Source organism: Lolium perenne, chromosome 3, assembly GCF_019359855.2.
Source record: "Lolium perenne isolate Kyuss_39 chromosome 3, Kyuss_2.0, whole genome shotgun sequence".
Lineage (NCBI taxonomy): Eukaryota > Viridiplantae > Streptophyta > Magnoliopsida > Poales > Poaceae > Lolium > Lolium perenne.
Genome location: NC_067246.2, coordinates 113479272 through 113494849, shown reverse-complemented (window position 1 = coordinate 113494849; position 15578 = coordinate 113479272). Strand labels below are relative to the sequence as shown.

At 49.0% G+C, this 15578-nt stretch overlaps 2 protein-coding genes across 3 annotated transcripts; one reads left to right on the top strand and one right to left on the bottom strand.

The window, feature by feature from the left end:
- Positions 1-6366: 6366 nt before the first annotated feature.
- On the top strand, positions 6367-7740 carry LOC127342199 (uncharacterized). Of its 2 annotated transcripts, XR_007876339.1 has the most exons (3): positions 6367-6629; positions 6707-7447; positions 7543-7740. XR_007876339.1 is itself a non-coding variant. In XM_051368150.1 (2 exons), the coding sequence occupies exons 1-2, from the start codon at positions 6582-6584 to the stop codon at positions 7361-7363; spliced, it is 705 nt and encodes a 234-aa protein (XP_051224110.1). In that variant the 5' UTR covers positions 6367-6581; the 3' UTR covers positions 7364-7740. The 2 variants fall into 2 exon arrangements, 1 of the variants encoding a protein (XP_051224110.1); XM_051368150.1 differs by having other exon boundaries at positions 6707-7740.
- A 1490-nt stretch (positions 7741-9230) lies between these two features.
- Positions 9231-13219, bottom strand: LOC127342198 (receptor-like protein kinase FERONIA). Its single transcript, XM_051368149.2, has 2 exons — positions 12887-13219; positions 9231-12197 (listed from the first exon to the last, which is right to left on the bottom strand). The coding sequence occupies exon 2, from the start codon at positions 12014-12016 to the stop codon at positions 9389-9391; it is 2628 nt and encodes an 875-aa protein (XP_051224109.1). The 5' UTR covers positions 12017-12197; positions 12887-13219; the 3' UTR covers positions 9231-9388.
- Positions 13220-15578: the final 2359 nt, after the last annotated feature.

The window sequence follows — 15578 nt, the reverse complement described above, 5'->3', positions numbered from 1 at the left end:
CTCCGTGCTAGCAATGTTGTTAGCACACCTTTGTTATGATATTTCTTCTTGTACTTCTCCCGATGGGAGTTATTTCGGATGCTCAGCTATACCATGCCCATCATCCTTTTGCAACGGTGTTTCCTGCAGGTCTTCCTAGTGCCCTCATTTGTTGATGACTCTCAGGGTGCCTTTCCTGAAAGTGATCAGATCCAGCGTATGAAGGATCGGATTACGCAGATGGAAAAGGACATGCGCAGCACTTATGCTTTAGCTCCTATTGTCAATAAGAAGAGCGAGATTGCAGCCGACGTGGAACGGTACACTCTTGCTGAGCTACATAAAGCTACTGAGAGTTTGAACTGTAAGTCTCCTGATTCCTTTGCCCTTTCGTCAACAACACCTTGACTGACTCTTTGATTCTTTTGCTAGTCATAGCGTTGAACCGTGCAGAAGAGAACAAGCGGATACACGAGCGGGTGCATGCTTTAACCCAACTGTCCTCATCCGAAGAGATTTTCTGGCGGGATCACTCGAAGGCTTCGGCTGTTGCAAAATTTCAGGATCGGGTCCAACAAGTCCATAAATTCTTTGATAAATGCTACAAAGCTATGAGGGTGGTTTGGAAGACAATGTTTCCTTTAAATGCAGTTCCCCCCACGCTTTTAACTTTGATGTCCGAGTTCGGAAACGCCAAGAAGGTTCGGGACTTGGTGCGAGCTCAAGTTTTCGCAGGGGCCAAGTGTACGCTTGCCCTTGTGCTTGCTCATTATCCCTCAGCATGTTTGCTATCTATCGCCAACGCAACTGGTGATTTTGAGGAACTGTACCCGAAGGTTTTAGTGCCCGCCAACATAATTGTCGACAGGCTTGAGGAGGAGTCGAATGCACCTGAAGAAAGGGAAACTCCGCAAGGGTGACGTTAGGGTGTAAAGTTATCTTTGTAAAATGAATTGCATTGGCTAATCCATCCAAATGTTAGGATTGTTAAGCCGAAACTTGTTATTTGGTAGATACATGAATATGTACTTTTACCGTGCCGTTGGCAAATTTTTGAAGGAGCAAATCTTAATTACCCGTTGTGTACTAGTTGGTCAGCAAATCATTATGAGTGATCAGCTCGTGTTGCAGGTTTTGCTAAACCTGTTGTATGCGCAACTTTGCTTTCAACCGATTGTAAATTTCGACAGTCACTCCCGAATATTTCGGGTGCAATGATTCTGCCAATGAGCCCGTTGTTCTTTGATATTTCCATAAGTGAAATATCGAACGTGAGTTGTTTTATGTTTTCCAAACTCTTGCTTTTTGCGGCACTCGTAGAGGCATCTGAAGCAGAGGGAAGGATCAATGTCCTTGTTTTCTTTGCAGCACTCGTAGAGGTTTTTCCCTTGGGGCGCGATCTTCTGCCGTGCGTTACGTTGTACCGTTACTTGTAAGCAAGGTTCACGGTGGCGTGGTCACAGATGCTTTAAATTACTGCAATGCTTAACAAGAGTCGAAACTTAAGTGCTCATTGATAGGGTAAATATGAAACTAGAGGGCGAAAAAGGGGGGTGCCCTGTGTAAAGTAAAGGGAAATATTTAAAGACTAAGGAAGTGTTTTATCAAGGAAGGGGTTCTTCTCATCTTCAGCAGCATCTTCCGATTTCTTTGTCATGCTAGTGGTTGCTGCATCGTTGTTGATTTCGTCAGGGGCTTGGGCAGCGATTGTCAGTGCCTTGCTGCCTCCTATATCTCCTGCATCGGCAACTGCCGAAGCTTGTACTGCCGAAGCTTTTGCTGTCGAGGCTTCAAGGGCAAGGTTGGCTGGCTTCTTCTTGATTTCTCTGTCGAGTTTTTCCTCCTTGATTTCTCGTATCGTCAGTTTGGGCGGAGGGTCGACAGTATCCCGTTGTGGCCCAAACTTTGCAGCAATCCTTTGGAAATCACGATCACAATTGTCCGAGCGTGAGAAACTCCCATAGACTGTGATGTTCGTCCCGTTGTTACCAGGCATCTTCAACTTGAGGTATGCACAGTGCGGCATAGCCATGAACTTGGCATAAGCTGGTCTCCCGAGTATGGCGTGATACTGTGATTCCCAGTTCACGACTTCAAACTCGATTTTCTCCTTCCTGAAATTGTCGGGTTTGCCAAAGACAACGTTCAGGTACGCTTTGCCAAGAGAGTACGCCGGTGAAGTAGGGAGGATCCCATGGAAGCGGGTATCTGATTCTTCTAACATTCTCATGGTGATCCCCATACTTTGAATTGTATCAAGGAATATCAAGTTGAGTCCACTTCCTCCGTCCATGAAGACTTTGCTCATCTTGAACCCTCCTATCTGTGCTTCAACCACTAGGGCAACATGTCCTGGTTTTGGTATAGTCATCGGGTGATCCACTCGGCTGAACGTGATGTTCTGAGATGACCACTCGACATACTCAGGGATGTTTGCCATGACGCTTTCTGCCAGGTTGATTTCTCGGGTGAGCTTCTTCATTTCTCTCCTTGAGACGCCTGTCCTGTGAATCATACTCATCTGCCCACGTGGTGGTGGAAATGCCTCGTTGGGTTGATGAGGTTGAGCTTGCTGGACCTGGTGTTGCGGTGGGGGGGGGGGGTGGTGGTGGTAGCTGTTGCTGGCCTGCCTGCTGGATGAGTTTATGCATATCGATGATCTGCCGACAGTCCCTGAGCAGGTGGCTAGACTTTATTTTGCCATCCTTGGAATCGGTATACGAATGCAGATAGCAGGGGCGTTGATCTGCTCAGCGTAGGGTAGTTCTGGAGTTCTCTGTTGTCGTGGTTTAAAGTTGCCACGGTTCCCAGAGTTGTTCCGATTACCATCCTGTTGATCATCTCGCCTGTCATCGTACCGATCATCCTGCCGACCAGAGTAGCCTGCAGCCACCAAGTTGTTGTCATCGTAGCTGCGGTTCTTCCTCCTCTTGTTGCGATCCCTTCGACCTCCCGAATCATGCTTCGGCTGGTCATCTTCTTCGTCGTCGCTGCGCTGTCATGGCTTACGAACGTTGTCTTCGCCATCGGCCCAGCTGTTGGCGATTTCCATTAACTTGGTTATGGTTTTAGGCTTCTTTCGTCCAAGTTCTTCTATGTAACTTTCACGTCGGATGCCATCACTGAAGGCATCGATTGCTCTGTCGACAGATACGTCTTCCGCAGCATTCAGGAGCTTGGTGAATCTCCCGATGTATGCGCGCATCGACTCCTTCTGTTTTTGCTGGCAATGCCGTAACTCTTCAATCCCGACGGGCCTTTTGTAGGTTGCTTGGAAGTTGGCGACGAAGGCTTCTACTAGGTCGTCCCAAGACTTGATGGAACCCTTCGGCAGACCTCTCAGCCAGGCTCGTGCTGAGTCCTTTAGGTAAAGCTGCAGGCACTTCATTGCTGCTATCTGGTTTCCTTTTTGCAGAATCACCGTCTGCAGATAATCCTCTATCCAGGATCTCGGCTCCTGCTGCCCATCGTACTTGGCGGCGTCGGTAGGGGTGGGTTTGAACTTTTTAGGTGGCATCGCCTCCCGAATTTTGTAGCTTAAACAATCGGCCCCCCCTAAGTTCGCCGTCGTTCTCCTGGGTCTCATCTGAAGAATCGCTGTCGAATTCCTCTCTGAGGGCGCGTCGTCGCCTTGCTTTGTCGATCCTACTCTGAGTAATTTCATCCCGAGCGTCTCTTGCGCGATGCTTTGAGCCGCTGGCCTGCAACGTGGTCTTCTCCTTCCTCGGTACTAGATTGTCTCCTAATATCGCGAGGCTTTCTAAGGCGCCACGGTGAGCTTGAGCCATGGATCCTTCGGGACGCTGATTAATGAGGTATGCTGCAAGGTTGGCTGTTGCTCCCGCGATGGTTTTTGGCCGTGGCATGCCCGCAGTGTCTGTAGTCATAAAGGATTTAGTCAGGTTTGACGTTATCTCCCTTGCATCATCTTCCGAAAGCCTGGACATTCTTGATCGGTGTTTGCCTCCTCCATGGGTACTTCGAGAGGCGCTTCCCTGCGAGCCCCTCCGTCGCTCGCTAGATCGGTCTGCTGCAGATAGGCGTTTCTCGAGGGTGGCTTGCTCCTTAGATAGGCGCTCCCGATTTTTCTCCAGTATGGAGCGGTAAGCATTGAGAGTGCCAACCGTGGTTCCTGCCGGAAGTGGTGTGTTGTTAAGCACGGCTGCTTTGGCTGCTGCCCACTCCTCCTCAGCGATGGTGTGGTCGCTGTTGTTGTTGCTGGCGCTGTTTTCAAAACTAGCTCGCCTGCTGGAACGGGGGGTGCGATCTTCGTCTCCCCTGTTAGCGACATAAAATTGGAGGGGCGCCACTCTTCGGGTGTCTCCTTGGGTGGTGCTGCCGATGTTGTCCTCTCCCGATGAATAGTAGGCATTGCAGATGAACGGCGTGTCGCTTGACCCCAGTCCGTGCCTGGTGTCGCAGTTCATGCAGTAATACGAGGTTAGCTCCGAGGACGCGGGATCATCAGATCCGACCGACATAGAGGATGCTGAACGGGGAGTCGAAGGCGGAGACGGACTCGACGGGCTTGTAAGGCCAGCCGAAAGGTCGAGTGACGACGACGCGCTCAGACTCGTCGACCTGGAGATGGGAGATTCCAGCAGCCGAAGAATTCCTTCTGAGTTGACGTTGTAGTGGACGCTCCCGAAAGTCATCTCCATGTTGCCTTGTAGATCGGAGAAAGTCGAGCGAGATGAATCACTATGCGGGGTGAATTCGTAGGAGCCGAAGCGGATCGGGCTTCCCAGATGAGGCGATGACGGTGTTGATGAAGCTGCCGATGACATGACGGGTTCAGCCGATGTCCGATCTTGCGCCGATAGGTTTCCCACAGACGGCGCCAATTGTCGAGGGTACTCCTCGCCAATGCCCTCCTATAGGGGCTTAGGGTTGATGGAATCCTGCAAGATGGCACGAGACATCGGTTCACAGACAAGCGGGAAGAGCGATTTACCCAGGTTCGGGGCCCTCGATGAGGTAAAACCCTTACGTCCTGCCTGTCTGTTCTTGATTATGATGACAATGGGTTACAATGGGGTGCCGAATAGTTCGGCTGAGATCTCGGCGAAATTGCTATCGCTAGGGTTACCTAGCTCTAAGCTTTTGCTGGTTATGATCGCTAAGATTGTTCGTGTGTCCCTCGGCAGCCCCTCTCCTGGCCTTTATATAGGAGGCTAGGTCTCAAGGGTCCTAACCGAGTACGAGTAGGTTTACAGTACTTTTAAGTCTAATCTTTCCTTGTTGGCCGCTTCCTTGTCTTGCCCACCAAGGTTTCCTCCGGTGCGCTGTCCAGGTGGCCCATCTAGCCTTCGGGTGTCTTCATGGGCCTCCAATTAGTCAATACAGGATAGGGCAACATTGGTTACTCGAAGGGTAGTGCCCACGTCACCGGTCCTGAGGAAGAAGAGTGCGAGGAGGACGAGTACGTCGTCCTCCTCGGCTGCCATTGAAGAGACGGCGGCGGTGACGATGGCATCTCCAACCTTGGAGCGCCGTTGCGGATGCCACGGATGACGTTCTCGAGGGTGCGCCCCGGAACGCCCCAGAACAGGGCGCGGCCGTCCTTGTTCCAGCTGTTGGGGCCGCCGACGAGCCCGTCGGTGCTGTGCATCTCGATGTCGTACTTCGCCTTGAAGTACGTCCTCCACCAGGCGTCGTTGTCGTTGGCCGCCCACGTCGGATCCAACCGCTCCTCGGCGGTGAGTTGAGCCCGACGGGCCTTGATGGCGTCCCTCCATTGGTCCGTGCGCGGCTTCGGCGGCGGCGGAACGCCAATGCCGTTCACGGCCATCTTCCATCCGCCGCTGCTTGGCAGCCGCATGTCCGGCGGGACTGGATACCGGGCGTTGTACAGCGCCCACGCCTCCGGCACGATGAGGCTGCCGCAGCCGAATCCGTTCTCCACGGCGATCTTGCGGGAGGACGAGCTCGACATTTTTGGAGCGGACCGGACAAGATCTGGGAGGGGGAAGGCGGTGGCGACGAGAAGGTTTGTGAGCGGTGAGAACTGCAGGGCGTCTTTAAACAGCGGCGGCAGCGGGTGGTTGCACGCAATAACGCCGGCGCGGACGGCCACGCAGCCATGCACGACGAGACGCGTCCCTGCGTCGCCTGGGACGCCATTAACGTCACTCGACCAAAGATAGGCGACGGGGTTTTAACCTTCCGAGCCGCTGACGCGTCGGGCCCGCATCGCTTCGCCTCGCTTTTCGTTGTGTCCGACGTGCCCGGTGCGTCCCCTGTGGGACGGGGACGGACTCGGGGCGCCGGACACCGTATCGGGGTGCGCTGGACAAAAATGGGATTTGGGGGACGCGGCTGGAACGGTTTTTTTTGTCCGGCGGCCCCAAATCTCTTTGGGGGAGGCGGCTGGAGATGCTCTAGACCTCGTGCATTTCTATCCCTAAATCGCTGAAACTGAAGTACTGATCAAATATTACTTGCATTTGTTTCACTTCCATCAGAAGTGTTTACAGTTCAAAAAGAAAACGTGACAGCAAACTTGAACACACTCTGCCGCCCATCAGAATTCAGAAGAGAGCCCCGCGAGGCCATTCTCCACATCGGTTTCCCTCGGCCCGGAGGCGGCGGCGGCGCCGCCGATGCAGCCCTTCTCGCGGCACACCGGCTTTTTCGCGTCCCTCAAGCAGGTAGCCTATCCACTCTCGCGCCACCGCAACACTAGTCACCACCTCCCCCTCTTCTTTTCTGACCATCTCCTCCTCAGGTGGAAGATCGATTGGCGGCGGAGGAGCAGCACGAGAGACCGCCGGGGCCGCGGCAGCCCGATGCGCCGCCGCTGTTCTCGGACACCATGTCCGCGTCCCCGCTATTCCTCGGCGCATCGACGGCCACGGCCACCGACCGTGGCATCGGCAGCGGTGGCGGCGGCGGCGAGAGCAGCGGCCCGGCGCTGGACTTTTTCACCCTCTCCAAAGACGAGGAGCGGGCGCAAGAGCCTCAACAAGACTCCAACGACGACGACAACGATGACAGCGGGGAGGACATCGCGCGGCTCATGGCGCTGCTCGGCCTGTCGCCGCCGCCACGGGGCGGCGAGGACGGGCACGGCAGCGGCGGGTGCGAATGCAGCGGCGGCGACGGGTTCTTGGCGAAGGTCGTCGGGGTGGTCGGACCCAAGTGCGACAAGGAGAAGAGGAGGGTCGAGGGCTGGATCGAGCATTACTGCGGCGATGGCGGTGGTAGGTGCAGGGAGCCCGCGAGGCTGGCGCACCTGCTGCTCGCCAAGGCTTCGTGGTCCTGGGACGGAGAAGGGCCTGCGGATGGAGCAGCCATTGCGTTTCCTTCCACGGTCAAGGAGTTCTTGGACCGTGATGCGCCACCGCGGTTGACGGAGGAGGACGAGCAGAGGGATACAGAGTGATGGTTGCAGTGTGTTCCCCAACGCATAGTTCAGACTGAAAGCTTGTCTTCTGCAAGTTCCGAAAGCAATGTGTTTGTGAGCAGAGTAAATCATATGAAAACTTCTCCTACATTATAAATTTATTTACCAGAGTTGTCACTGACAAAATTGTGTTTACCTGCATTTTTCTCCACCGACAGCCCATCGCTTCATCTGATACTTCACCCTGCAGGCGCATAAGGCGCATCTGCCAACCATTTTTTTTTTTGACTGTGAGTCATCTGCCAACCATAATTCAACAGTACATGTGAAATGTGAAGCTCGTTCTGCACCATATTCATTGGAAATCGCTTGGTAAAGAAGACTACTACTATAAGGTTAAGGTACAATTCTTAGGTTACGTTATATGTTTGCTATATTCAGTTGAATTACAGTCAGTACTATGCCAAAAATACCATAATCTCTCTTTGTAACGAACTTGAAGAGAAATGTTCAAATCTCGTTGAGTGTTATAAATTATACAGAAAACCTGCTAGCTTCCAATGAAGTGGTCAGACATTCAGATTATCACTCGGCAGCATAAGCAGCACTGGCCTGGCCATCTGCAAGAAATCATAAACCATAATAGGATGGAATATTGATTTAATTGTTTTACCGGCCCTAGATTTGCATAAGAGATGAGACCGTAAATGTTACAGTTGCTTTTATATCTGTTCCTTACTAGGACATCTCTTCTTGACAGTCTGAAGCATAGAAGTATGACAACTCCTTATCGGAAAAAAAGTATGACAAGCAACATAATTACCTTTCTACTTAACACGTACTGGCTAGACAATGCAAAAAATGCAAATTCATCTTTCATCTTGAGCTATGAGAAGCCTTATTTAGGATTCACAAAGACCACCTTCCCTGATCAAATCTGACAGGAACTCATTCACATGCAGCAGTTGCACTATCCAGAAAACGATAGTAATGCAACAGTTTTGTTTCCATTAGTGTTCATTATTCTATCCCACTAATCCTGACCAAAGTGAAACATTGGCAACTTTGCCTTGTCGAATATAGCACTACCAATATTGTATCGACAATAACACAGGCCATCCACAAAAATAATGGAATCTAGAGTCTGCTAAACAATTTCGTGGCCAACAGCCTTCGATCTAAGCTTAATTGCAGAGTGAAAATCGCTGAAGATGAGGAGATTCTTCATGACCCAAACAGCGCAGTGCTTCCTTGTACAGTACTTAGCACCAGCAGACGCAAGGCTACTGCAATTCTGCAAGCTTAGCATTATGGCGCTTGAACATAGCCTCATTATGTTCATCATCCACATCATGGAATGCAAATCTATTATCATAAATATATCCATACTCCTTTAGTTTAGTTTACCCAGCTAATTCATTTTTATGTATATTTCCTCTGACATGGTAGGTGATTGTTCCTCAGCTAACTTTACTGCACCTCATCGCCCTTCATCTGCAGAACATCGCTCTACCTACGAGCAGAAGCATAGATATTGGCATCACAACACATAATCCACAGTTGCGTGAACCAAAATCAAGCACTTCTCTAAGCCTGGTACCACGCCTGTCGAGCAACTTCAACATTACAATGAACTCTGTAAGCACAAGGCAAAGCCAACCATACAGTGAGATTTCATTCCACTGGCATAATTTCTGATAAAGTCTTCAGCTACATTTATGCTCCTACATTTCCCGAGAACATCTACCATAAAGCATAATGCTAAGTGCCTAAGTTCGAGATCAACCGAATCATCCTCCTCTAGTGGTCTGAAACCATACCTTCCCGTTTCTAGAATCACTCCAGGCTGTTAACAGACTAACATACGTGATCTGGTCAGGCTGGCATGATTGAAAGCTTTGAGAAGTAGAGTGAACTTAACGCCATATTCATCTCATAGTGTGGTACAATATATATATAGCTACATCAATTAGGGTGTATATACTATATGCACTCTATTTTGCAATTATACAATGAATACGGACTGGGATACATCATAGAAGGACTCAATCCAGGCTTGTGATTTCACCTGCCATCTGGATGCATGATTTGTGAGAAAACAGTGCTTGGAGTCAGCCCATCCGACTCAACACTCGTGATGCTCCGTCCTGTGATGCTCATTGTCGTCGTTGTGGTAGTAGTTGAGTCCGTCGACGGTTCATCTGACTGCAGTCTGGTCATGACAAGAGGCGATGCACCTGATGACAATGTCCCCTCTGTGAGGCTGCTGCTAATGTCTCCATCACTCTCCTGCAACTGGAGTGCAAACTCAAGGTTCCAGAGGACGTCACCCATAGATGGCCTGTCAATGCTGTGGTCAGCCACACATTTCTGAGCAGTCTCTGCGAATTTTATGAAGCACTGGGGAGCAATTTTCCCTTGGAGGCATGGGTCTATGATCTGACCGAGTGTGCCTTTCTTATGGCAGCGCAATGCCCAATCGGCAAGGCTCACTTGCTCTTTCGGAAGTGAGGGGCTCAAGGCAGGGCGTGCACACAGAACCTCAAACAGCACAACTCCGAAGGAGTAGACATCAGATTTCTCGGACAGCTGCTGCCTGCGGAAGTACTCAGGGTCAAGGTATCCGAAGCTTCCCTTCACAACCGTGCTCACATGGGTGTTGTCCACGTTTGGACCTGTCTTGGACAGCCCAAAGTCAGAAACCTTAGCAACCCACTTATGATCCAGTAAAATGTTGGTCGTCTTGACGTCACGGTGGATGATGGTTTCCTTTACGCCCGTGTGCAGGTAGTACAGTCCGCGGGCAGCACCAATGCAGATCTCAAGGCGCTGCTTCCATGAGAGTGGTGGGTTCTTGGTGTTGTACAGGTGCTCCCGCAGAGTTCCATGGGCCATATAGTCATACACCAGAATCATCTCACTCCTATCCTCGCAGTAACCGATCAGGGACACGAGGTGGCGGTGGCGGAGCTTCGACAACATCTCAATCTCTGTCTGGAACTCATGAACACCCTGCTCAGACATTGGGTTGCAACGCTTGATTGCCACCTTGGTGCCACTATCTATCTCTCCTAGATACACATTCCCAAACCCACCTTTGCCAAGTAGGAAGGCTTGATCAAAATTATTGGTGGCAGTCTGAACTTCAGAAAATGAGAAGTGGCGACAAAGATTGGAAGGCAGTGTCGATGTGGTTGCTGTAGTTCCGGATGCGGTTGACCGTGATCTGCTGTAATCAGTGAGAGGTGTCCATTGACCATCTTCAGCTTTACCAGAATCCTTTGGTATCTTCTTCTTTCGTCTGCAGATGATGCAAACGCCAAAACACACAATCAACAGCACTGCAAAAACACCAACAGCTCCACCTATAAGAGCCCCCTTTGATTTCCCTCCACCAGGCGCCTCGGTAGGATTGATATCATCAGGCTTTTGCGGAAGTGGAGGATTGAGCCCAGCAAGATTTTTCAGTCCTGAAGGCTGTAGGGCATGTAGCTTGAAGACCTCAAGACCATTCAGTATTGCATCAAAGTACTCTGGTTTACTTGAAAGATCAGGGTGCAGGGCAATCCACATGTCCACCTGACCGGCACCAGCAATGAGGATAACATAGTCTGCGAATGCTGTCCTGCCGATTCCTCCGCTCCATACGATGACATCCATTTGCTGCTGCGCTGTCTGGTTGTTGATGTAGATGAAGAATGACCTCTGATTCACCTTGGTAATAGGGTACTGGATTTCACAGAAATGGAACCTGAGGAGGTAAGAGAACCCTGCATCAACTGGTAAAATCCATGTAAGGTTGTAGTTCAGGTTGAGCTGTGCAGTAGGCCCCATCGACCGAGCTGTACCATAGACATCAACTGGGGCGGTATAATTTGGCACTTGGGATGTATAACTGATGGTCAAATTAGAGTCTCTGGAGAAGACCACCCCAGAGCCACCAAAGATGTATGGGGAATCATTGTCCCATGAGCGGTCGAAACCCGAATCAGCTTTCCGGGAAATGGCATTGCCGCCGACATTGAGCCTGTACATAGTCTGGACGCCTGTGCTAGGGTCGAATGTGAAGGGATCTGGGCTACCACCAGTGACAAACCGTGTGTCAGGTGCTGTGAAGATGTCAGGCGTGGGCACAATCTCAATGCCATTCACAAATGCATAAGAACCATTCTGATGTGCTGATGGGGCAAAGGTTAGGTTTAGACTGCCTGTAGAAACATTCACCGAGAATTCACGGACAAGGTAGGCAGAGCTGATGGCCTGAGCTGTTTGCGAAGCATTGAACTCATTTAAGAGGACAAGATCTGTTGTGGAGACACTGAAGTAGGCATTGGGGACGGTATAGTTTTCATAATCAACCGGATAGAAGTAGAGGCGTAGGAACATGCGGCCTGGGCTGACAGGGATGGAATATGTGTAATTTGAAGTGAAGATGCGGGCAGTCATAAAAGGCACGATGGAGGGGAGTGAAGAGTGTTGGTTTGAAGCAGTGAGGGCAACTCCTTTCACTGATGGCGCGGAGTTGGAGGCACTGTCCCCATCCCAAGTACGGCCACTCTCGTCATTGTTTCGGTTTGATGCTCCGCAATTAAGGAGGATCGGTGTGGAGGCAGTAGAGCTGTTACCAGCCGCCACGGCGAGTGACACGAGAGCCAACAGTGTGAAGGTAACTAGTAGAATCGAGAATGCCATTGCAGTGTGGTTGGTGTAGTAAGAATCCAAGTTCAACAATCTGAGGACTCTGTTTTAAGTCTATGTGCTAGAAGATGGCTTCATGAACAGCTGCATAATGCTAGAACATTAGAGATTTCTCAGAGGGTCTTCAAAATCTTGATAGTGCTATTGTTTAAGCGCACCCATAGAGCTATAGAACCTGCAATTGCAGCATCAGAAGCAGAAAATCAGTCAACTGCATCATGGCAAGATGAAGTATAGTTATCGATGCAAGGAAGAAACATCCACGGGTATGTTAGAATATTTTTTAAAAATGAAGTTTATGGGACTAATTATTGCAAGAAATTGTGAAGTTTCTGGTACCACCAAAAGATAGATGGAAACAGTACCAAAAGGGTAGTAATAATAGGTAAATACTGCTAACCAGTGCAGACTTCCTGTAGTCCTAGTTTCTTTCCAAAGAAAAAAGTAGGAGCGAAAAAAATCGTGAAGGGAAAAAAGTTGACATGAAGAAGAAGCTAAAAGAAAGCATGAACCAACAGTCATGAATAATAACGACTCTAAATCTGGAAAAAAATTGGTGGAGAAGTGGCCTTCTAATTTTGCTGTTTCCCCTAGAAGAGCAGTCTATTCTTCTTGCTAGGCCGGAGATGATACGAACACAAGTGTAACAAGCAAACCATCTAAACAGGAATACCCCAATGGCCGCCACTCCAAACCACATGCCAGATCTTTGACGGAAGAAGTAAACTTTAGGAGGCAAAAAATGGCGCGAAAACTACAACTATGGAACCTCTCCGAGCCCAATAATGGAGGCACAGAGCACATGCAACCGAATCGGGTAGGATCAAAAGGAGCTCGAAAAGTAGGAGGAGGAGGCATGGTTACCTGAGCATGAACATCGAGCTCGTGTGAGAAGGAAGAGAGATCAAAGCCGCGGGAGAAGGTGCAGACCCCAGGAGGATACGGCGCGTTTGGTGGGAAGCAAAAATGGTGAGAAACTGAGCGTGCGCTCGCTGAGTGCTTTACAGCGGAGGATCGCGAGGAGATATTCAGGTACGATGGCACTAAAATACGGTAGTGGGGGTTCACAGAAAAAGTACCCGCACTCTTTGAAATTCCATCTGCGTAGAAAATTCGTACTCGATCATTTGGACATCTAGTTCGTCTCCTTCCTCGATGGTGCCGAGTCGCCTACGCCCACCTCCTGTGCAATCCGACTCTTCAAAGCTTCAGACAAAAGTCTCGGTCAGGAGTAATGTCGAGATGCGGCCATTTGTGCGGGATAATAATTTGTGTCCAGTCAATGGGTCAAAGTGAGAGCGACGGGCACGATAAGTCTCGTGGTACCAGCCACTAGAGTCATAAACTAAGGCCGACGACGACCGGCGTGATGATAATTCCAGGTTTCAGGATTGCCACACGCAGGAGTGGCTAGGCTGGTAGGGGTGAGGACTGAGGAGTTCCCCTGTGGCGACGGCTCCTACCGGCGACCCGGCTAGTGGCAAGACTTGGGCCGAGAGGTCAATGCACGGCACGCAGCAGTGCAGCACAACGGTTTGCTGTCGTACCTTGCCGGAGCGACCAGATCCAACCAGCGACTTGTACTGTGCTCTTGTGCAGTCTGAAGTCTCCAAAGAAAAATGCATAACGAATGAGCAAGTGACCCCCGGCGAGGTTGAGAAGGCCAGAAGGGGCACCAGGTGCGGCATGCAGAGGGGGAGCCGAAGGCGCCATGGATGGCGCCGTCCTTGGAACGCTCGCCGGGACGCGGTCGACGGCGGGCTGTGGTCCAGCGCCACCGCCAGACCCAGATGGTCTCCTCTCCTGGCCTGGTGTATACAGGGAAAGAGGTACTGGATCTCGAGAGCCTATAGAGAATGGAAGTGGGAGTGGCGGCTGTGCCTACCGACGATGATTGTCATCTAAAGCTATCATGAATAAGCATTACGGTCCAGCAAACGCTCGACCTTTGCGTGAGCTATTCGTGCAATTTCTTGGTATATCAGACAGGTTAGACGATGTCTAAAATGTTTTAATTTTAGACAATAAATCTGATTTACAATTACTTTCACTGATATAAATGGGTTATGATGAGATTTTCGAAATTAAATTTCATGTTGGTATGTTTAGATAACTTTTTTGGTCTAAGAGGTTACCAACCTATAATACTAAGTTATCAAGGGTCAACCTAAAAAAGTTTATGTTATTTTAAAATGTTTTGGCGGCTTTTTTTTTATCTCACAAGTTATTACCTCGGTAGTGTGTCAGTACCGTGTTGTTCATACGGTGTTCAAGGCTTTTCAAGAACTACCCTAAATTGGGTGTATGTCAGTGAATATTTGGAGTTTTGAAGTTACCAACTACTACACATGTGAGTTGTCGGGGTTAATCAAAAAATAGTTGCTAGCTTAAAAAGGTATGTCACTTGGAGTTCTTTTGAGAAATTTTTCGAGGTCATGAGTCATCAATAAGGTATTGTGTGAGTTACTGTGTTGTTCGTGACTATTTACTCAACACATGGCCAACTAAATCATCACCACTCAACATCTTGATAACTACATCATATCAGGACTTTTTTAAATCAAAAACCTTGGTAACTACATACATATGTATCGTGTCGAAATCTACATCAGCACCGTGTTGATGTGGCTAATTAATCAATATCTTGGTAACTTTAAAATAACCACGTTGCTAACTAGTTACTTGACAACCTGTTTACTACATCATAAACACAAGGGAGAATCCTGCTACCCAGCTGAATAGCTACGCACCCCCTCTTAACTTCTGATTCAAGCCGTATAAACATGTTATTGCATGTTATTCTAGCAAAACACAAAATTCTTGTCTACAAAAGTGTTTTTGGAATTCTAGTATATTTTTTTTATCAAAGTCAATGCCTAAATGGAAAAGTCACCTAAAAGTCAACTATGAGATGACTTTAATCGCAAAAATTTCAAACCAAAATCTTGAAACCACTTTTGTACACCAGAAATCTGTGTTCTAGGAAATCAAGCTAAAACATGTCATACGACTTGAATCGGTGAAAATCCAAACGTGTGCCACTATGCATAGCAAATCCACTATCCTAGTAACTATATCATTAATATTTTGGTAAGTCCGATTGGTGGATAACTGGCAAAACATAAAATAGGCAAAGGAGGAAAATTTGGCCACGGAAAACAACATCAAAGGATACACAGAGACCGCCCCTCGCGACGGGAACACTGGCCGCCTATCAAAAAGCAAACATAACTTGTATAATAGGTTGCCTATTAAGTTGGGTTTTTTTTTAATATGTAAGTATTTAAATCTTGCAGTGTTGTGCTTGCATGCAAAACTTACAAGACCTGCATCTAATGCATCCAACCGACCCTAGTGCTCACATTTGGTCAAATTGGGTTGTAGTCTCTTCTTTCATTATAGGTGAGCCGATAGATGGAGCACTTTTCCTTTCTCTCCTCTTCATCTAGGTTTTCGGTGACGTGGATTTGATTGTAGCCTATTGACTAGGATCTAGTGTATGTATATATTCTTTAAACAAGAACGATAATATAGCCAGCAATTGGCTATATAGAAC

Excerpts from the sequence above, each read along its gene's own strand:
- LOC127342198 (XM_051368149.2), bottom strand. The coding sequence starts at position 12,016 with ATGGCATTCTCGATTCTACTAGTTACCTTCACACTGTTGGCTCTCGTG.
- LOC127342199 (XM_051368150.1), top strand. The coding sequence starts at position 6,582 with ATGCAGCCCTTCTCGCGGCACACCGGCTTTTTCGCGTCCCTCAAGCAG. Across the intron at positions 6,630-6,706 it reads TTTTCGCGTCCCTCAAGCAG|GTGGAAGATCGATTGGCGGC; the intron begins GTAGCCTATCCA and ends TCTCCTCCTCAG.